Below are 21,029 nucleotides of genomic sequence, written 5' to 3'. Positions count from 1 at the left end.
GTCTCACTATTCCGGCTTTACGTTTTTGGTGTACGGGAGTATTTTGTTTTTAACTTGTGAATATTCTCATTTGTCATCGTAATCAAAAAATACCATGGATTATAGACCAGTGTATCGTTACACGGGAGAACTATGGCGTGTTTTTATTCCTTTTTTGTTCACGATTCCTTTCTGCTTTGGAGATGTACGATTATCTATGATGGAGGAGCTAAAACGAGGATCTGTGGTGGGGAAAATTGCTCAGGATTTGGGAGTAGATCTGATGGCCTTCCATGCGCGGAGTCCTAAAATTGAATTTGATGGAAGTAAGCGTTATTTCGACATCAATCCCCAGACAGGGGAGCTGGTCGTGAACGATCGGATAGATAGGGAGGAACACTGCGGACAAAGGCCGTCCTGCAGCCTACAATTCGACTTCTTTTTAGAAAATCCTCTGGAGCTGCATCGTGTTGTGGTCGACATACAAGATATCAATGACAACCCTCCTTCGTTTCCTAATGAACAAATCAACTTGGAGATAGGCGAATCTGCGGATACGGGAGCTCGGTTTTCCATCGATGAGGCCCTTGATCCAGACATTGGAATAAACACTGTTCAGGGTTACAGCCTTTCCCCCAACGCTCACTTTACTCTTGCAGTTCATACCAGTGCGGACACAGGTAAATACGCAGAACTTGTCTTAGAAAAAGAGTTAGATCGTGAAAAAGAGGACAAAATATCCCTTATTTTGACAGCACATGATGGCGGCGTTCCGCTGAGGTCAGGGACAGTAATGATACATATTCAGGTCTTGGATGCAAATGATAACGTACCTGTTTTTACTCAAACAACATACAGAGTGAATGTTGCTGAAAACGTGCCGCTTGGAACATCAGTCGTTACAGTTAGTGCAAATGATGCAGACGAAGGGGCAAACGGAGCAGTTACATACGAATTCAGTCATGTGTCGACCAAGGCTAAAAATGCATTCATGCTTGACCAGAAAACTGGAGACATAAGAGTGAAAGGACCATTAGATTTCGAAGAAAATCCGTCTTTTGAAATGCGCGTTAAAGCCAAGGATGGGTCTGGTCAAGCAGCATCGTGTAAAGTAATTGTAGATGTAACAGACGTCAATGATAATGCCCCTGTTATCCTGATCAAGTCACTAAAAACTCCTGTCTCTGAAAACGCGCCCCTTGGCTCAGAGGTGGCTATTATTTACGTACAAGACAAAGACACTGGTCCTAGCGGCAAGGTGTCTTGCTCGATTCAACACAGCACTAAATTCAAATTAAATGCGTCAATTAAAAACCACTTCTCGTTAGTCACTGCTGATTATTTGGACCGTGAAGTTGAGTCAGAATACAATATCACAATCACTACAACTGATGAAGGCACTCCTTCTCTCTCATCCTCAAAAAATATTCATTTGGTGGTTGCTGATGTAAATGATAATCCCCCTGTATTTGCAGAGCAGTCCTACAGTGCATATGTGACTGAGAATAACAAGCCTGGCTCCTTTGTCTGTTCTGTTACTGCGAGAGACCCAGACTGGAGACAGAATGGCACAGTGTTCTACTCTCTGTTGCCCAGTGAGGTCAATGGTGTTCTGGTCTCCTCATATGTATCCATTAATGGAGACACAGGGGTGGTCCATGCTGTGAGGGCCTTTGACTATGAGCAGTTCAGAAGCTTCAAAGTTCAGGTTGTAGCTAGAGACAATGGTTCTCCTCCACTCAGCAGCAACGTGACTGTGAGTGTGTTCATAACAGATGAGAATGATAACTCTCCTCAGATATTATACCCTACTCCAGAAGGAAACTCCTTCATGACTGAGATGGTTCCTAAAGCTGCTCTTTCTGGCTCGCTGGTCTCCAAAGTGATCGCTGTTGATGCTGACTCTGGACAGAACGCGTGGCTGTCGTATCAGATCGTGAAGTCGACTGATCCGGGACTTTTCACTATTGGTCTCCACAGTGGAGAGATCAGGGCTCAGAGGGACATTTCTGAATCTGACAGCATGAAGCAGAACCTTGTGATCTCAGTGAAAGATAACGGACAGCCCTCTCTCTCTACAACCTGTGCCGTATATTTACTGATCTCTGATAACTTGGCTGAAGTTCCTGAACTGAAAGACATGTCTTATGAGGAGAGCAATTCTAAACTCACATCTTATCTGATCATTGCTCTGGTGTCTGTTTCCACATTTTTCATCACTTTCATCATTCTCATTGTGGCCATAAGGATTTGCCACAGGAGAAAGCCCAGACTGCTGTTTGATGGAGCAGTAGCCATTCCCAGTGCATATTTACCTCCCAACTATGCAGATGTTGATGGAACTGGAACTCTCCGTAGTGCGTACAACTATGACGCCTATATGACCACAGGGTCACGCACCAGTGACTTCAAGTTTGTAACATCCTACAATGACAACACCATGCCTGCTGGCACCACTCTGAAGAGGAGTCCAGGAGACAACAGTGACTGTCTGAACTTCTCTTCTCTTGACTTCACTGAGAATGGATCTAAATGCTCCACTCTGGTAAATAATTTGAATCTCTTTTTATTAGATGTTATTTTACAATAATATATTTTGCTTTATAGATGTGGTCATGTTTAGAGATCGTCGGTAAAGGCAATATTTGCCCCCCCCCCCCCCCCTAAACATTCCCCATTATTTCCAGTGAACTAATTTCTATTGTTTTATAAAATCAGTGGATGCTATGTTTTGAGTCATGTCAAACAAGTCACTTTGCAGTGTCAGAATGAGATACCTCAGAGCAGTATGACAAGGAAATTGCTGATTTAATACAGCCAAATATAAATTAGTGTTTGTCTGCTTGTCTATCCTGTCTATCCACCTGTCAGATTGTATATTCCCTTGTAAATACATGAAAGTAGTCTGTTTTCTTTGTGCCATTTTGGTTTGCTAGATGAATCCCTAACAATTTTGTGATCCAACCACATCAGCCCTTTGAAACAACCATTATAATAACTTTGTAGGTGATTCATGATTTTTTTACACAAACAAGGCTTTTTCACCTGCTGCACTTCACCCATCTGTGAACAACAAACACACACAATATGAACAGTAAGCACACACAGACAGCAGTAGGTAGATAGATGTGGCACCTGTGGAGCAGCTGGGGTAGGTGCTTTGCGAGCACTTCAGCTATGGAGCATGGCTTTGTGCTCAGCCCCCCATTCACATTTTTCCTACCAATCCAGAGAATTGATCGGGTGACATTTTCATCCCAAGCCCACTTCTAAAGACTCTAGGCCAACTCAGCATACCCTCCTGCATGAACTGAACCTTTTTAGAAAAAGGTTTGTCTATGTTATTTTTCTTGGTTTGAATGAAATGTGTAATTACATCCGTCTTTTGATGATATTGCACACCTACATTGTCAATTTGAGAACGATTTTGATATGTAGTGCAGCAAATATACTCCAAGGGGCGCTATTTACCAACTTTAGCCATTTACAAACGCATCCACACCCCTTGATTTAATATTACAGTGGAAACTGGGCTATCCGTGAACGCGACACAAACGACAGAACCTCTTATGTGGTAGGGCCAGTGTGTAACTCTAAAATACAATTATTGATACATTTTGTCTCTGCATTGTTATATTATATTGACAATTAGGCTAAACTTTGTTTCGAGGGGACACAGGTAGATCATTTTGTTATAAAATGATGAAGGGATCCGAAGAGAATTTACATTTCCTTGCCATAATATGGATGGCAGTCTTTGTTTTTTTGCGCGGTTGCAATTGCGATCTGAGCTATTCTGTACCAGAGGAAATGAAGAGAGGAACAGTGTTTGGAAATATAGCGAAGGATCTTGGTCTCGCTGTTAAAACATTGTCGGATCGTAAGGCTCGGATTGACATGGAGAGCGAAGACAGGCGTTTTTGCGATCTTCAGAGAGGAGAACTGGTTATTGCAGAAAGAATTGACCGCGAAGAGCTTTGTGGGTCGAAGCCATCCTGCTCGTTAAATTACGAATTGGTGTTGGAGAACCCCTTGGAATCGCATCGGATTACCCTGCAGATTGAGGATATAAATGATCACTCACCTCGTTTTCCGAAGAGTGAAATTAAACTGGAAATCGGGGAATCAGCAATTAAAGGCGCACGTTTTCCTTTGGATGAAGCGCATGATTCCGACGTTGGACGAAATGGTATTCAAACATATTCCCTGGAGAAGAACGAATATTTTACTCTATCCTTGAATTCTCATTCTAACGGACGAAAGTATTGCGAGCTAGTTTTAGATAAAGAGCTTGATCGTGAAGTGCAGCAAGAAGTGATATTGTCGCTCACTGCTAGTGACGGAGGCTCTCCACAAAGATCTGGTACTGCGGTCATACGTGTTATTGTCCTTGATGCAAACGATAATCTTCCGATATTCAGTGAAACTGTTTATGAAGTCAGTCTACCTGAAAATTCTCCTTTAAGTACAGTGGTTGTCACCGTAAGTGCTACAGATGCAGATGAAGGAGCAAATGGAGAGATTACATATAAATTTAGTCATATATCTGATAAAGCGATCAGGATGTTCTCCATTGATGAAGTTACTGGACAGATTACAGTTATTGGACCTATAGACTATGAGGACCAAAATGAGTATGAATTATGGGTTAAGGCAAAGGATGGTGCAGGGCTGGCATCCAATGCCAAAGTTGATATAGAGATCACAGATGTAAATGACAATGCACCTGTGATATACATCAAATCACTTAATGTACCAATCCCTGAAAATGTAGCCCCAGGAACTGAAATAGGGATCATTAATGTTCAGGATAAAGATACAGGAGGAAATAAACAGATCCGTTGTTCCATTCAGCAGAATGTCCCTTTTAAATTAAATCCATCAATTAAAAACTATTACACACTAGTTACAACCTCAGATTTGGACCGTGAACTTGTAGGTGATTATAACGTGACAATCATAGCTACTGATGAAGGCTCACCACCATTATCATCCTCCAAGACTATCCATCTCTCTGTATCAGATGTAAATGATAATCCTCCTGTATTTGAACTTCAGTCCTACAGCGCATATGTGACTGAGAATAACAAGCTGTACTCCTCTGTCTGTTCTGTTACTGCGAGAGACCCAGACTGGAGACAGAATGGCACAGTGTTCTACTCTCTGTTGCCCAGTGAGGTCAATGGTGTTCCGGTCTCCTCATATGTATCCATTAATGGAGACACAGGGGTGATCCATGCTGTGAGGGCCTTTGACTATGAGCAGTTCAGAAGCTTCAAAGTTCAGGTTGTAGCCAGAGACAATGGTTCTCCTCCACTCAGCAGCAACGTGACTGTGAGTGTGTTCATAACAGATGAGAATGATAACTCTCCTCAGATATTATACCCTACTCCAGAAGGAAATTCCTTCATGACTGAGATGGTTCCTAAAGCTGCTCTTTCTGGCTCGCTGGTCTCCAAAGTGATCGCTGTTGATGCTGACTCTGGACAGAACGCGTGGCTGTCGTATCAGATCGTGAAGTCGACTGATCCGGGACTTTTCGCTATTGGTCTCCACAGTGGAGAGATCAGGGCTCAGAGGGACATTTCTGAATCTGACAGCATGAAGCAGAACCTTGTGATCTCAGTGAAAGATAACGGACAGCCCTCTCTCTCTACAACCTGTGCCGTATATTTACTCATCTCTGATAACTTGGCTGAAGTTCCTGAGCTGAAAGACATGTCTTATGAGGAGAGCAATTCTAAACTCACATCTTATCTGATCATTGCTCTGGTGTCTGTTTCCACATTTTTCCTCACTTTCATCATTCTCATTGTGGCCATAAGGATTTGCCACAGGAGAAAGCCCAGACTGTTGTTTGATGGAGCAGTAGCCATTCCCAGTGCATATTTACCTCCCAACTATGCAGATGTTGATGGAACTGGAACTCTCCGTAGTGCGTACAACTATGACGCCTATATGACCACAGGGTCACGCACCAGTGATTTCAAGTTTGTAACATCCTACAATGACAACACTCTGCCTTCTGGCACCACTCTGAAGAGGAGTCCAGGAGACAACAGTGACTGTCTGAACTTCACTTCCCTTGACTTCCCTGAGAATGGATCTAAATGCTCCACCCTGGTAAATCATTTAAATATTTGTTAGAAATTGTAGCTTTTCATTGACAGATGTCATTTTCTTACAGATCTGAGACAAGTCACTATTTGGCTATCTTTCCAAAGTCTTTCCATGACATTCAAGCAACTGTTGAATTTCTACATACATTTTCCCTATAGGTTAGGGTTAGATCAGGATGATTCTATAATCTGTAGGGTATGATCTGACTGAGATTCTCTGCATTTTGATAATCAATGCCTTTCATTCCTAATGTCTTCTGTCTGATGTGTGTATCCTAAATATTGATGCTATTGCCATGCTTTTGGTTTGTTGGTTTTGCTGATATTGTTTAAATTGATACAGGAATAATTGACAACCTCATTATAGTATTGTGAGTTAATTGTTGATTTTAACCTAATAAATAAAAAATAAATAAAAAACAGAGACTATAGGCGTATATAGTGTTCTATTAATTTGTTATATTCAGATAACATTGTCTTATTCAGATAACATTTGAGGTCAGTGAAAGAATGTTAGATTGTTAGGTGAAGCCATATTTTCCTACTTTCTATGCAAAGAAGCTCTACTCTTTGATTGCGTTGCAATGCTTTTTGGAACTTACTATCAGTGTGTTGAGGTTGTTAGTGCACTGTAGAATATGCAGTCATGAGTGTGATTGAACATTGTGATAATGTCATAGTTCAACAGACTGGAAGCTTGGGGTGTTTTTGTTGTTGGTTTCTACATGTGTTTGTTAGTATTTTAGACTCTGTAGCCTAATGATGTTTCCTAGAAACAATCATGACTGTTTTGAAGTATTGCTTAACCAGTTTGGCACAGCAGAACTGTATGTGTATTGTGATGGATTTAGTTTGAACTAGCCTACTAATGGAAATGTTGATTAACATTCGTATAAGTAAAATAGAAGAGATCCCTTTGCACAGCCAACTTAAAAAGGTGCTGGTGGATTGCAGGTTTTAAAGTTCATATATAAAAAGAGGTGGCTACCGCACACTGTTATATTTCTTAGTGATTTTTTATTGCTCAATAAAAAATCACTAAGAAATATAACAGGGTGCGGTGGCCACCTCTTTTTATATATTCGTATAAGTAAATTCATTCATGCCCGCCCATCTGAAGGAAACCAAAGGGAGGTCTATGCTGAGGTTAAGATACAGCTTTGAACAGGGCTGATTTACCAGACCTTGCAACGGCTGTTACAGCAAAGTCCATTCCATTTAAAGGTACAGGCACAACAATATTTCAAAACAAGTATGCCTATACCCAACTGCATTAATATAACATATAAAAATAGCTACGTATGTCTTGTATGTGAACAAAAAGTGTAATTACAGCAGTCATCTGTCTAGACTGCACACATTGTGACTAGAGTCCATCTTTGTGGATGCAGTACTCCAAAAATACTCAGAGTGGCACTATTCACCAATTTTAGCTATTTGCAAGCGCATTGTACACCCCTTCATTTAATATTACAATAGATTGAAGACTACAAGCTATCCACGAAGGCGACACAAACGTCGAAGGCTATAGGGTGGTAGTGGTGCGCAAATTTCTTTTCCCAATATATCGTAGGCCTATGTTAAATTTAAATTACTTTGGCATACACGCTTTGTTTGTCTCTGAACGGGAGGAGGACACCGCTACGGGATAATTTATTTTGTGATAACATGATGAAATCCGAAAGAATTATTCATTTACGTGCGGTGGTCAGGATTGCATGTATTGCGGTGTTTTTTCGCACTTGCAATGGCGATCTGAGCTATTCCGTAGGAGAAGAAATGGAGAAAGGGACGGTGTTTGGCAACATAGCAAAGGATCTGGGTCTCAGTGTTAATGGACTATCGGATCGCAAAGCTCGGATAGACATGGAAGGAAATGGCAAACGTTTTTGCGATCTTAAAGGAGGAGAACTTGTTATTGCAGAACGAATAGACCGCGAGGAGCTATGCGGGTCAAAACCATCATGTGCGTTAAATTACGAGTTAGTTCTGGAAAACCCTTTGGAATTGCACCAGGTTACACTTCAGATTGAGGATATAAATGACAACCCACCTCATTTCCCGAAAAATGAAATTAGACTGGAAATCAGGGAATCTGCCGATAAGGGTGCACGTTTCCATTTGGATGAAGCGCACGATTACGACGTGGGGCGAAATGGATTAAAGGCCTATTCCCTGGAGAAGAACGATTATTTTACCTTAGCTGTGAATTCTCATTCAAATGGACGACTCTACAGCGAATTGGTTTTAGAGAAAGAGCTTGATAGGGAGCAGCAGCAGGAGATGACATTGTTGCTTACTGCTAGTGATGGAGGATCTCCACAAAGGTCTGGTACTGCAATAATACATGTTGTTGTCCTTGACGCAAACGATAATCATCCAGTATTTAGTGAAACTATTTACAAAGTCAATTTACCTGAAAATTCTCCTTTAGGTACTATTGTTGTGACTGTAAGTGCTACAGATGCAGATGAAGGAGCAAATGGAGAGGTCACTTATGAACTCAGTCACATAACTGCTAAAACAGTCAAACTATTTTCTATTAATGAAGTAACTGGAGATGTAAAAGTGTTTGGGATAATAGACTATGAGGACAATAATGAGTATGAATTATGGGTTAAGGCAAAGGATGGTGCAGGATTGGCCTCAAATGCCAAGGTTGAAATAGAGATCACAGATGTTAATGACAACACACCTGTGATAAATATCAAATCACTTAATGTGCCGATCCCTGAAAATGTAGCCCCAGGAAGTGAAATAGGGATCATTAATGTTCAGGATAAAGATACAGGAGGAAATAAACAGATCCGTTGTTCCATTCAGCAGAATGTTCCTTTTAAATTAAATCCATCTATTAAAAACTACTACACACTTGTTACAACAGCTGAATTGGACCGTGAACTTATAAGTGACTATAACGTAACAATTACAGCTACTGATGAAGGTTCACCACCTTTGTCTTCCTCCAAGACAATCCATCTCTCTGTATCTGATGTAAATGACAACCCTCCTGTATTTGAACATCAGTCCTACAGCGCATATGTGACTGAGAATAACAAGCCTAGCTCCTCTGTCTGTTCTGTTACTGCGAGAGACCCAGACTGGAGACAGAATGGCACAGTGTTCTACTCTCTGTTGCCCAGTGAGGTCAATGGTGTTCCGGTCTCCTCATATGTATCCATTAATGGAGACACAGGGGTGATCCATGCTGTGAGGCCCTTTGACTATGAGCAGTTCAGAAGCTTCAAAGTTCAGGTTGTAGCCAGAGACAATGGTTCTCCTCCACTCAGCAGCAACGTGACTGTGAGTGTGTTCATAACAGATGAGAATGATAACTCTCCTCAGATATTATACCCTACTCCAGAAGGAAACTCCTTCATGACTGAGATGGTTCCTAAAGCTGCTCTTTCTGGCTCGCTGGTCTCCAAAGTGATCGCTGTTGATGCTGACTCTGGACAGAATGCGTGGCTGTCGTATCAGATCGTGAAGTCGACTGATCCGGGACTTTTCACTATTGGTCTCCACAGTGGAGAGATCAGGGCTCAGAGGGACATTTCTGAATCTGACAGCATGAAGCAGAACCTTGTGATCTCAGTGAAAGATAACGGACAGCCCTCTCTCTCTACAACCTGTGCCGTATATTTACTCATCTCTGATAACTTGGCTGAAGTTCCTGAGCTGAAAGACATGTCTTATGAGGAGAGCAATTCTAAACTCACATCTTATCTGATCATTGCTCTGGTGTCTGTTTCCACATTTTTCCTCACTTTCATCATTCTCATTGTGGCCATAAGGATTTGCCACAGGAGAAAGCCCAGACTGTTGTTTGATGGAGCAGTAGCCATTCCCAGTGCATATTTACCTCCCAACTATGCAGATGTTGATGGAACTGGAACTCTCCGTAGTGCTTACAACTATGATGCCTATATGACCACAGGGTCACGTACCAGTGACTTCAAGTTTGTAACATCCTACAATGACACTCTGCCTTCTGGCACCACTCTGAAGAGGAGTCCAGGAGACAACAGTGACTGTCTGAACTTCACTTCACTTGACTTCACTGAGAATGGATCTAAATGCTCCACTCTGGTAAATATTTATTGAAATATTCTACATGTTGCATAATTACAGCTTTTGATTTAAATATGTTTTCACTTCCTTAGGACCTAGTAGAAGGCACTATTTCTACTTTCATTTTCTTCCAAAATCTTTGCATTATAAACAAACAGCTGAATTTCAAATAGTTTACCTAAATAAGAACTGAGAATGAGAACTAAGGATTTTTCTATGCTAAGTACATTTTTCATTTCTTCTGTTGGATCTTAGCCATTGCCACTTTTCACTAATGGGTTGATGTAGGCATTGTAGGCTTTGCCAATGTTGATGAAATGGGTTCAGATTCTTCTTCTTTATTCTGCCGCAGCATAGTATGATAAGTATATATTTGATTTAACCCAGCAATCAGAGACGGCTCAGAAAGAAAGTTATTCAGAAAGAAATTGTTGTCTGTGCTAAAAGATTCCTTAGATAATATCGGGCGTAAGTGAAAGAGTATCAAAATGGTTGTGTGAGGCCATGTTTTTGTACTGTCTGTGCAAGGAGATGTTCTTTCTCCTCTTTGCATAAATAGGTAGGAGATTGTAGGAGGAGATTGTTGGTGTGCACTCTGCAGTTTGAATACACATTCATGTCAGTAATGGGTTTACCGTTGTGATAACCTAATAGATTGTCAGACTGGAAGACAATGTATGTTGGAGTAGGAAGTACAGTCTGACATACCTGACACATGGTTGATATTTCACTTTCTTGAAACTGAAGTGTATCTAGTCTATCTGTCCGTTTGTTGATCTGTACAGATCTATTGATTTGTCGTTGTCTGCCTGTCTATTTGTATTGTCCAGAAATACTTCATCAGAGCAATTATCTTTGTTTTCTTACTCTCTTTTTGTGAATGCTCCGTGTCTTTCTATCTAGCACTTGGTTTAGAGTGTTTTAGATGGCGTTCTACTGTTTTCTGTTAATGTTAGTATTTCAGAAAGCAGTTATCTATGCAGTGGAATAGCATGTCTTTTTTTTCTAATGGCAGAATCTGATTTTGTTTTTATTAGAACGATCATGATTTGTTTCCAGTAATCCTGAAACAGTTTGGCAAATTGATACTGTGTCTGCGTAGAATAATGAATACAGTTTAATGCATGCAAATAATATAATTAAATTATTTCCTGCCCTTCAGACTACAGCAGCATTGTGGGAGAAATACACTGCATGCTGAAATTATCATACAGTTTTGTAATAGACAGAATAACAGACTTCAAAGCATCTGCTGCAGAGGATTCCTTTGCATTTAGTTGACATGCTCTTTAGATGAATCACACCCAAGTGTACTGCATTTAGAAAACAATAATATTACTGTGCTGTTTTGTTTGTTTGTTTGAATGTGCAATTGTTGCAGCCATAAGTTGAGCGTGAATGCTTTGGAGGACCACAGTGTGACTCCAAAGGCATATTTTGATCATCTATGCAGTACACAAAAAATACTCTGAGAGGCGCTATTTACCAAATTTAGCCATTTGCAAGCGCATCTACACCCCTCGAATTAATATTATAGTAGAGAGTCAGTCTAGGCTATCCATGATAACTACGCAAGCGACAATAGATTTGACTTGATAGTCTAACACTGAAGGAGAATTGTCGACATTTAATTTTTGTAACGTTAGGCTACAATCCATTGACGTTTAGCTTGTTTTTGAACAGCATTGTTTTGGGGAAACATGATGAAGAAATCCGAGGGGATTTTTCATTTTCGTGCGACGTTCTGGATTGCATTGATTGCTGTGTCTGTGCGTACTTGCAATGGCGACCTGAGCTATTCCATACCAGAAGAAATGAAGAAGGGCACGGCATTTGGCAATATAGCCAAGGATCTTGGTCTCGGTGTTAAAAGACTATCAAATCGGAAAGCTCGGATAGATATTGAAGGGAATGAACAACGCTTTTTTGATATTCAGGGAGGAGAACTTGTTATTGCAGAGAGAATAGACCGGGAGGAGCTCTGCGGGTCGAAGCCATCATGCTCGTTAAACTACGAATTAGTTCTGGAGAACCCTTTGGAATTGCATAGGATTACATTGCAGATTGAGGATATAAATGACAACCCACCTCGTTTTCCGAAGAGTGAAATCAAATTGGAAATCAGAGAGTCAGCCGTTAAAGGCGCACGCTTTCCTTTGAATGAGGCGCACGATTCGGATGTGGGGCGAAACGGAATTCAAAGCTATTCATTGGAACATAATGATTATTTTACTATAGCTGTGAATTCTAATTCGGATGGAAGAAAATACAGCGAATTAGTTTTAGATAAAGACCTTGATCGTGAGCAGCAGCAGGAGGTGACTTTGTTGCTTACTGCTAGTGATGGAGGATCTCCACAAAGGTCTGGAACAGCAGTTATACGCGTTGTTGTACTTGACGCAAACGATAATCTTCCAGTATTCAGTGAAACCGTTTACAAAGCCAGTCTACCCGAAAACTCTCATTTGGGCACTGTTGTTGTGACTGTAACTGCCACAGATGCAGATGAAGGAGCAAATGGTGAGGTCACCTATGAATTTAGTCATATATCTGACAAAGCAGCTAGACTGTTCTCTATTGAGGAAGTAACTGGAGAGATCAAAGTAATTGGACCTATAGACTATGAGGAAAAAAATGACTATGAATTAAGGGTTTTGGCCAAAGATGGTGCAGGGTTGGCATCTAATGTCAAAGTTGAAATAGAGATCACAGATGTTAATGACAATGCTCCTCTGATATATATCAAGTCACTTAATGTGCCAATCCCTGAAAATGTAGCCCCAGGGAGTGAAATAGGAATTATTAATGTTCAAGATAAAGATACACGAGGAAATAAACAGATCCGTTGTTCCATTCAGCAGAATGTTCCTTTTAAATTAAATCCATCTATTAAAAACTACTACACACTAGTTACAACCGCTGAATTGGACCGTGAACTTGTAGGTGATTATAATGTGACAATTACAGCTACGGATGAAGGCTCTCCACCATTGTCTTCCTCCAAGACAATCCATCTCTCTGTGTCTGATGTGAATGATAACCCCCCTGTATTTGCAGAGCAGTCCTACAGCGCATATGTGACTGAGAATAACAAGCCTGGCTCCTCTGTCTGTTCTGTTACTGCGAGAGACCCAGACTGGAGACAGAATGGCACAGTGTTCTACTCTCTGTTGCCCAGTGAGGTCAATGGTGTTCCGGTCTCCTCATATGTATCCATTAATGGAGACACAGGGGTGATCCATGATGTGAGGGCCTTTGACTATGAGCACTTCAGAAGCTTCAAAGTTCAGGTTGTAGCCAGAGACAATGGTTCTCCTCCACTCAGCAGCAACGTGACTGTGAGTGTGTTCATAACAGATGAGAATGATAACTCTCCTCAGATATTATACCCTACTCCAGAAGGAAACTCCTTCATGACTGAGATGGTTCCTAAAGCTGCTCTTTCTGGCTCGCTGGTCTCCAAAGTGATCGCTGTTGATGCTGACTCTGGACAGAACGCGTGGCTGTCGTATCAGATCGTGAAGTCCACTGATCCGGGACTTTTCACTATTGGTCTCCACAGTGGAGAGATCAGGGCTCAGAGGGACATTTCTGAATCTGACAGCATGAAGCAGAACCTTGTGATCTCAGTGAAAGATAACGGACAGCCCTCTCTCTCTACAACCTGTGCCGTATATTTACTCATCTCTGATAACTTGGCTGAAGTTCCTGAACTGAAAGACATGTCTTATGAGGAGAGCAATTCTAAACTCACATCTTATCTGATCATTGCTCTGGTGTCTGTTTCCACATTTTTCATCACTTTCATCATTCTCATTGTGGCCATAAGGATTTGCCACAGGAGAAAGCCCAGACTGCTGTTTGATGGAGCAGTAGCCATTCCCAGTGCATATTTGCCTCCCAACTATGCAGATGTTGATGGAACTGGAACTCTCCGTAGTGCGTACAACTATGACGCCTATATGACCACAGGGTCACGCACCAGTGACTTCAAGTTTGTCAGCTCTTACAATGAGAATACTCTGCCAGCTGGAAGTACACTGAAGAAGAGCCCGAATGATAACAGCGACTGCCTCAACTTCACTTCCCTCGACTTTCCTGACAATGGATCTAAATATTCCACTCTGGTAAATATTAGTTATATTCTCCTAAGCCTGTTTTCCCATCCCTATTCTCTATGGAGATGATTTGCAATTTGTGTGTGCTATTTTCAAATATACCCTATTAGATTTTTATAGGTCTGATATGATATATGAGTAAATTTTGTGTTTACTAGATCAGATAAAGATTCCATGTGACATTCTACTGGTTCATAGTTTACTGGCACTCAAGCTCTATTGTTATAGTGTCTGTTGCAATACACAGTACACTGAAGTGTTTCTTAGTTGCCCTGAGTTTCATATTACACTTTCTAATTGAAATCATTATTATTATGTTTTGGTATGAAAATAGCCAAAGTAACACAAGGTAGTCAAAATATACCTTAAAAATTACATCTCCAAACCCAAAATTTGATGCTAAATTGACTTACTTGCTATGTTTTGGCAGCATAATGGGCAATGTTGTACAATGGAAGCTTTTCTTACATTTACGCGGCTAGTGTGGGAATGATGGGTATGTGTATCTATAGGCTAATTCAGTTGAACATAACATCAAAATGAATTATTTGTAAGAGGAGGATTTGAAATCGAGTTCATTATGAAAACATACCTCACACATTGGTGAATTGTGTTCCTTTTATACAGAAATCACAGCCTCCAGTAATGTTTGTTTTGCTACTTGTTTGACTTGTGCGTACCAAAGCTTTAATGGTGTTGTTTACAAAGTAGTTTGGCCAGAGACTTTCTAATGAGGAGACACAGCACTCAAAAAATCCTCCATAGAAATGCATGTGGTTAGTTTGTAACGCCAATATGGCCGTTGTCTACACATATCCCACCCCTTCCTCCCAGTAGGGACGTCGACATGTGAATACATTGAGCCAATCATGTGGTGTGATTTGAATACATTGAGCCAATCATATGGTGTGTTGACATCGTGCCAATTATGTGTTGTGAACTCGCTGCTGGAGCAAGATTGGTGCCGTGAAGCCTTGCGCACACGCATTTCTGCTGAAGAGGATGCCCTATGAGTGCCCAAAAAGCATTGCAATATGGCCGCCGAGAGGAGGGACTTGCCTAAAAGGACTTTGGTTTGGCCTTATGAAACCCTGATTTATACACAAAATGTTTTTTTTTTTCATTGAAATGAGACCACATACAGTAATGCTTGACCCTCCCTAGCTTTCAACAAGGGTCAATTCAGATTCCCATGCAAGTTCAAACTTGACTTTATTGACATTCATATCAAAACACAACAAAATCCCTCTGTGTTAGTATATGATTCAGTATGACCGACTGTGCAAGAAACTGTGCTAAGATGAGTGGTGTGTGTGATCTGATGCTCTGGTGACATTCTTTAGACAGAAGCAGCAAGAATGGGACATGAACATGACATGCACTACACAATATTATATGACACGCATACTTTAATGGTAAAGGTCATTTCCTATGATTAGGCCAGACCTTAACATTCCATCTAATTGACAGATTATTTGAAAAAGTAGCTAATATCAAGTTTTTCATGTGCGTGTATCAGAACATGGTTTAAAGACAAGATAGATTTCATTACATTTCTCTCTGGATGTAAGTTGTTGGGAAGATTGCTTCAGCTAAGAAGAGTGTTGCTGAAACGGATATTTTAAGATTGTCTGCACTTAATCTGTTATATTTTGAAACAAACAAAAAACGTAATATATTTGAATGCTAATGTAGTAGTTACTGTGTTGGTAGATGATTGTTCGTATCATTGTTTGAATGGAATACCAAAACCAGAAGAAGGCTACATCTTATTCAAGATTTATAGGCTCAGTTTCATCTAATTTGACAGCACGTACTGCTGCATTCAGTCTGCTGCAGGGTAGATTCTGTGAATGGTCAAGCAAACACATCCACCAGAATTTTTTGAACTAACAGTCTCAGACAACACATGAGTAAATCGTTTCAGTAGATATGTTCCTGGATATTAACATAAATCTAAAGTTATAGTCTGGTAGCTCAGAACTGCAAAGCGTCTGGCTGTAGTCATTGTGAGGCTGGAAATATGCAATATGCCAAAAGGACTCTAAGGGGCGCTATTGGCCAATTTTATGCCGTTACAAGAGCATCACCACCCCTTGATTTAATATTATATTAGCTGACAGGACGCCTTTTAACACGACGAAGCTTTTCATGGGGATCCAGCCCTTCTCGATCGTCATATTTTTTTGTTGTCTTAACATAAAACCTGTAACCTGTGGTCAAAGTCTGTCTTAGAATAATAGTTGATAGGCTACTTATCTTACACTGATTATTTTGGTGACTGCATGATGAAGGACTACAAAGGATGTTTACATTATACGGTTTTCTGGATTGTATTTGTCATCGGATTTGTGCGCCCTAGTAATGGTGATTTAAGCTACTCCGTGCTAGAAGAAATGAAGAAAGGAACAGTGGTTGGAAACATAGCAAAGGATCTTGGCGTTACTGTTAAAGGACTATCGGATCGCAAGGCTCGGATAGACATGGAGAGTAACGATAAGCGTTTTTGTAATCTACAGGATGGAGAACTAGTTATACTAGAAAGAATAGACCGCGAGGAGCTATGCGGGTCACAACCATCATGCTCTTTAAGTTATGAATTGGTTTTGGAGAACCCATTGGAATTGCATCGGATTTCCATACAGGTTGAGGATATAAACGACAATCCACCTCGTTTTCCAAACAGTGAAATCAAACTGGAAATTCGTGAATCTGCTGATAAAGGCGCACGTTTTCCTTTGGATGAGGCGCACGACTCGGATATGGGCCGAAACGGAATTCAGAGCTATTCACTGGATACGAATGATCATTTTTCTTTAGCCGTACACTCTAATACAGATGGAGGAAAATATAGCGAATTAATTTTAGATAAAGAGCTCGATCGTGAAAAGCAGGGGGAGGTAACGTTCGTGCTTACTGCTACTGATGGTGGCACTCCTCAAAGATCCGGCACTACTCTTATTCATGTTATCGTCCTTGACGCAAACGATAATTTACCAGTATTCAGTCAACCTGCTTACGTCGTCAGTCTACCTGAAAATTCTCCTGTAGGTACTGCAGTTGTGACTGTGCTGGCCACAGACGCAGATGAAGGAGCAAATGGGGAGGTCACTTATGAATTTAGCCGCATATCTGACAAAGCTTCTAAACTCTTCTCTATTGATAAAGTGACTGGAGAAATCAAAGTGGTGGGGCAAATAGACTATGAAGAAAAACATAAATATGAATTAAGAGTTCAGGCAAAAGATGGAGCAGGGTTGGCTTCTCAGGCTAAAATTAACATCGATATTATAGATGTTAATGACAATGCACCTGTGATATACATCAAATCACTTAATGTGCCAATCCCTGAAAATGTCGCCCCAGGAACCGAAGTAGGAATTATTAATGTTCAGGATAAAGATACAGAGGGAAACAGACTGGTTCGTTGTTCCATTCAACAGAATGTACCTTTTAAATTAAATCTGTCAATTAAAAACTACTACACACTTGTTACAACAGCTGATTTGGACCGTGAACTTATAAGTGACTATAACGTAACAATTACAGCTATTGATGAAGGCTCACCACCATTATCATCCTCCAAGACAATCCATCTCTCTGTGTCTGATGTAAATGACAACCCTCCTGTATTTGCAGAGCAGTCCTATAGTGCATATGTGACTGAGAATAACAAGCCTGGCTCCTCTGTCTGTTCTGTTACTGCGAGAGACCCAGACTGGAGACAGAATGGCACAGTGTTCTACTCTCTGTTGCCCAGTGAGGTCAATGGTGTTCCGGTCTCCTCATATGTATCCATTAATGGAGACACAGGGGTGATCCATGCTCTGAGGGCCTTTGACTATGAGCAGTTCAGAAGCTTCAAAGTTCAGGTTGTAGCCAGAGACAATGGTTCTCCTCCACTCAGCAGCAACGTGACTGTGAGTGTGTTCATAACAGATGAGAATGATAACTCTCCTCAGATATTATACCCTACTCCAGAAGGAAATTCCTTCATGACTGAGATGGTTCCTAAAGCTGCTCTTTCTGGCTCGCTAGTCTCCAAAGTGATCGCTGTTGATGCTGACTCTGGACAGAATGCGTGGCTGTCGTATCAGATCGTGAAGTCCACTGATCCGGGACTTTTCACTATTGGTCTCCACAGTGGAGAGATCAGGGCTCAGAGGGACATTTCTGAATCTGACAGCATGAAGCAGAACCTTGTGATCTCAGTGAAAGATAACGGACAGCCCTCTCTCTCTACAACCTGTGCCGTATATTTACTCATCTCTGATAACTTGGCTGAAGTTCCTGAGCTGAAAGACATGACTTATGAGGAGAGCAATTCTAAACTCACATCTTATCTGATCATTGCTCTGGTGTCTGTTTCCACATTTTTCATCACTTTCATCATTCTCATTGTGGCCATAAGGATTTGCCACAGGAGAAAGCCCAGACTGCTGTTTGATGGAGCAGTAGCCATTCCCAGTGCATATTTACCTCCCAACTATGCAGATGTTGATGGAACTGGAACTCTCTGTAGTGCGTACAACTATGATGCCTATATGACCACAGGGTCACGTACCAGTGACTTCAAGTTTGTAACATCCTACAATGACAACACTCTGCCTTCTGGCACCACTCTGAAGAGGAGTCCAGGAGACAACAGTGACTGTCTGAACTTCACTTCCCTTGACTTCCCTGAGAATGGGTCAAAATACTCCACTATGGTAAAGTTTAATATTTTTTTGTGTCTGTGCTTTCTCTTTATTACTTTATCCCAAGGAAGTTAATGTGCAATGTTTGCTGTCCTTTCAAGCACAATCTTTCAATTGAACTTTGTAGCTACTCCATTTCCAGACTTGTTTTCCTTTTTGGTGAAATTGCCAATATCATAGTTTCCTTCCCTATGATATAGGCTTATCTTTAGTTTATTTGCATTTTCAGGAATATTTAAATACTCAGAGATATTTGCCTTGTTTGTTCATTTCCTATGAGGTATAATCTATAATTATATTGCCATTGCCTTCAGCCTTGTGGGTTTATGGCATGTGGTTCTTGCTGTTGTAGGTTTCGTCAGTGTTGTTGCTTTGTTTTTAGAAAGGAGAGTGTGTGACCAAATGGCTTTTCAGTATTTTAGGGAGACTATTTGTGGAGGGGACATGATTGTATTTGATATCATAAAACATTTGTGAAATTACTGAATTGTATTCATGGGATCATGCAGTATTGTGAAAGTGAATGTGGAAACATTTGCTCACATTTTCAGAAAAACATTCTATCCTATAACATGCAAATACTTAAACACATTCAAACACAGTTTTATATCTTGTTTTCCCTTGTTGAGAAAGCAGTAGTTTGTTGAGGAAAAAAGCAGATGCTTTATTCTTTGGAGTTTACTGTGATTCACACTTATCCTTCTAGAATTTTCAAATTAGTAGCCATACAGGTAGAAAGATTTTCATGGGAAGAATGACGATTAATTGGATTTATCTGAATCATGGACTTAAGTGTGAAAGTCATTAGATTCTATATATTTTTTAATTTTTTGACAAGTTGGAGGCTTTGTTGATATTTTTGTCAGGATATGGGGATGGCTTGGCATTTTATATCCCTATTCATTTACTGTGTTCCTGGTTATGATCAGGTTTTTAATTTGTCAGATTTTGTGTTTGAGCATGTGAAAATCATAACCCGATTTCAGAACCAGGGACAAGCCCTTATCCCAGTTTTGAGAAATCCGGTTATGCTAGCAGGCAAGCTCAGCCTACTCCAAAAGAACCAGATTTCTCTGTGTTCATGTAAACACCATATTTAGAATATGATAGAAATCGGGATAAGTCTCACAGCTCGGATATATGTGCATGTAAACCCAGAAACAATATTGTTTTGTTTCAGCAAAACTGGACACAGTACTTCACACAAAGTGGAAGACTACTGTGACTTCATAGTTGTAAATTGTTTATAAAAATGTGTTGCTAGTTTTCCAGTATGCAAGGAAATATGTATTTATTTCCATTTTCACTTGCACTTTGAGAAAAAAAAAAACTATTAATATTTTATATCTCACCACTGCCTGTTGTGTCTAGGAGGATATGAGTATGCCGGGGAATGTGCATATACTGTAGAATAGGATCAGTAGAAGGACTGTAGAAGGATTTATTAGATGCGATTTATTAATGGTAATGCAACATTTCATCAGACTGAAAGACTATGCTTGAAAAAGTATAGTAGCCTACATATTTCTCTATTTTGGTAGTGTCTGTCTATCAATCTGTGTGTCTGTCCATCTGTCTGTCCTGTCTTGTCTCATGTTTGTAAAATGTAGGCTACCTAAGTACCAACCACTTAAAACTGGTTGTTGTATCAGTTGTTATGTATAGTTGTTATGTATATTTAAAACTGATTTCAAACTGTAGCAGTTGTATACAATTGGGTAATCTTGACTAATGCTATTCTTCTAAAGCATAATTTAAGATAAGCAGTGATAATAAAACAGTTTGGAACGGAGATAGATATTGTACACATTATAACTTGCGTCAGCTTTCACTTGTACATGTTTTTTTTAAAAAGAGAACCTATGGGAAAATTACACTGTATTTTAAGGTCATTGCCTTTTTTTCTGGGCTATTCTGGAAACACCATGGAATGTCTAGCAAGGAAGGGTATTCACATACAACTACAGCACTTCAAATACATCAAATAAAAAGGTCTAGCCTACTACATGCAGTCATAACAAGATTATATATAATATTTTATTTCT

The 21,029-nt window shown here is 40.3% G+C and overlaps 5 protein-coding genes across 5 annotated transcripts; all 5 read left to right on the top strand.

Annotated features, from left to right (window-relative positions):
• The first annotated feature begins 199 nt into the window (after positions 1-199).
• Positions 200-3,252, top strand: LOC143112686 (protocadherin gamma-A12-like). Its single transcript, XM_076274957.1, has 2 exons — positions 200-2,524; positions 3,211-3,252. The coding sequence occupies exons 1-2, from the start codon at positions 200-202 to the stop codon at positions 3,250-3,252; spliced, it is 2,367 nt and encodes a 788-aa protein (XP_076131072.1).
• A 407-nt stretch (positions 3,253-3,659) lies between these two features.
• On the top strand, positions 3,660-6,126 carry LOC143112685 (protocadherin beta-15-like). The gene has a single exon (XM_076274956.1). It carries the CDS (start codon positions 3,679-3,681, stop codon positions 6,124-6,126), a length of 2,448 nt encoding a protein of 815 aa, XP_076131071.1. The 5' UTR covers positions 3,660-3,678.
• Positions 6,127-7,802: 1,676 nt separating this feature from the next.
• Positions 7,803-10,202, top strand: LOC143112684 (protocadherin gamma-A4-like). Its single transcript, XM_076274955.1, has one exon. It carries the CDS (start codon positions 7,878-7,880, stop codon positions 10,200-10,202), a length of 2,325 nt encoding a protein of 774 aa, XP_076131070.1. The 5' UTR covers positions 7,803-7,877.
• A 1,667-nt stretch (positions 10,203-11,869) lies between these two features.
• LOC143112683 (protocadherin beta-16-like) lies at positions 11,870-14,454 on the top strand. Its single transcript, XM_076274954.1, has 2 exons — positions 11,870-14,296; positions 14,446-14,454. The coding sequence occupies exons 1-2, from the start codon at positions 11,870-11,872 to the stop codon at positions 14,452-14,454; spliced, it is 2,436 nt and encodes an 811-aa protein (XP_076131069.1).
• A 2,032-nt stretch (positions 14,455-16,486) lies between these two features.
• On the top strand, positions 16,487-19,086 carry LOC143112542 (protocadherin beta-15-like). The gene has a single exon (XM_076274812.1). The coding sequence runs from the start codon at positions 16,573-16,575 to the stop codon at positions 19,057-19,059; it is 2,487 nt and encodes an 828-aa protein (XP_076130927.1). The 5' UTR covers positions 16,487-16,572; the 3' UTR covers positions 19,060-19,086.
• Positions 19,087-21,029: the final 1,943 nt, after the last annotated feature.

The sequence above is a fragment of the Alosa pseudoharengus genome, unplaced genomic scaffold, assembly GCF_046254945.1.
Source record: "Alosa pseudoharengus isolate Yale_2024_CS ecotype anadromous, Long Island Sound unplaced genomic scaffold, YU_APseudo_1.1 YU_APseudo_1.1_scf_8, whole genome shotgun sequence".
In the NCBI taxonomy this organism is placed as follows: Eukaryota; Metazoa; Chordata; class Actinopteri; order Clupeiformes; family Clupeidae; genus Alosa; species Alosa pseudoharengus.
Note: the sequence above shows the minus strand (reverse complement) of the source record. Positions and strands in the feature narration are given on the sequence as shown.

Coding starts and splice junctions, on each gene's coding strand:
- LOC143112686 (XM_076274957.1), top strand. CDS start 200: ATGGAGGAGCTAAAACGAGGATCTGTGGTGGGGAAAATTGCTCAGGAT. Junction 2,525..3,210: donor GATCTAAATGCTCCACTCTG/GTAAATAATTTG, acceptor CTACCAATCCAG/AGAATTGATCGGGTGACATT.
- LOC143112685 (XM_076274956.1), top strand. CDS start 3,679: ATGATGAAGGGATCCGAAGAGAATTTACATTTCCTTGCCATAATATGG.
- LOC143112684 (XM_076274955.1), top strand. CDS start 7,878: ATGGAGAAAGGGACGGTGTTTGGCAACATAGCAAAGGATCTGGGTCTC.
- LOC143112683 (XM_076274954.1), top strand. CDS start 11,870: ATGATGAAGAAATCCGAGGGGATTTTTCATTTTCGTGCGACGTTCTGG.
- LOC143112542 (XM_076274812.1), top strand. CDS start 16,573: ATGATGAAGGACTACAAAGGATGTTTACATTATACGGTTTTCTGGATT.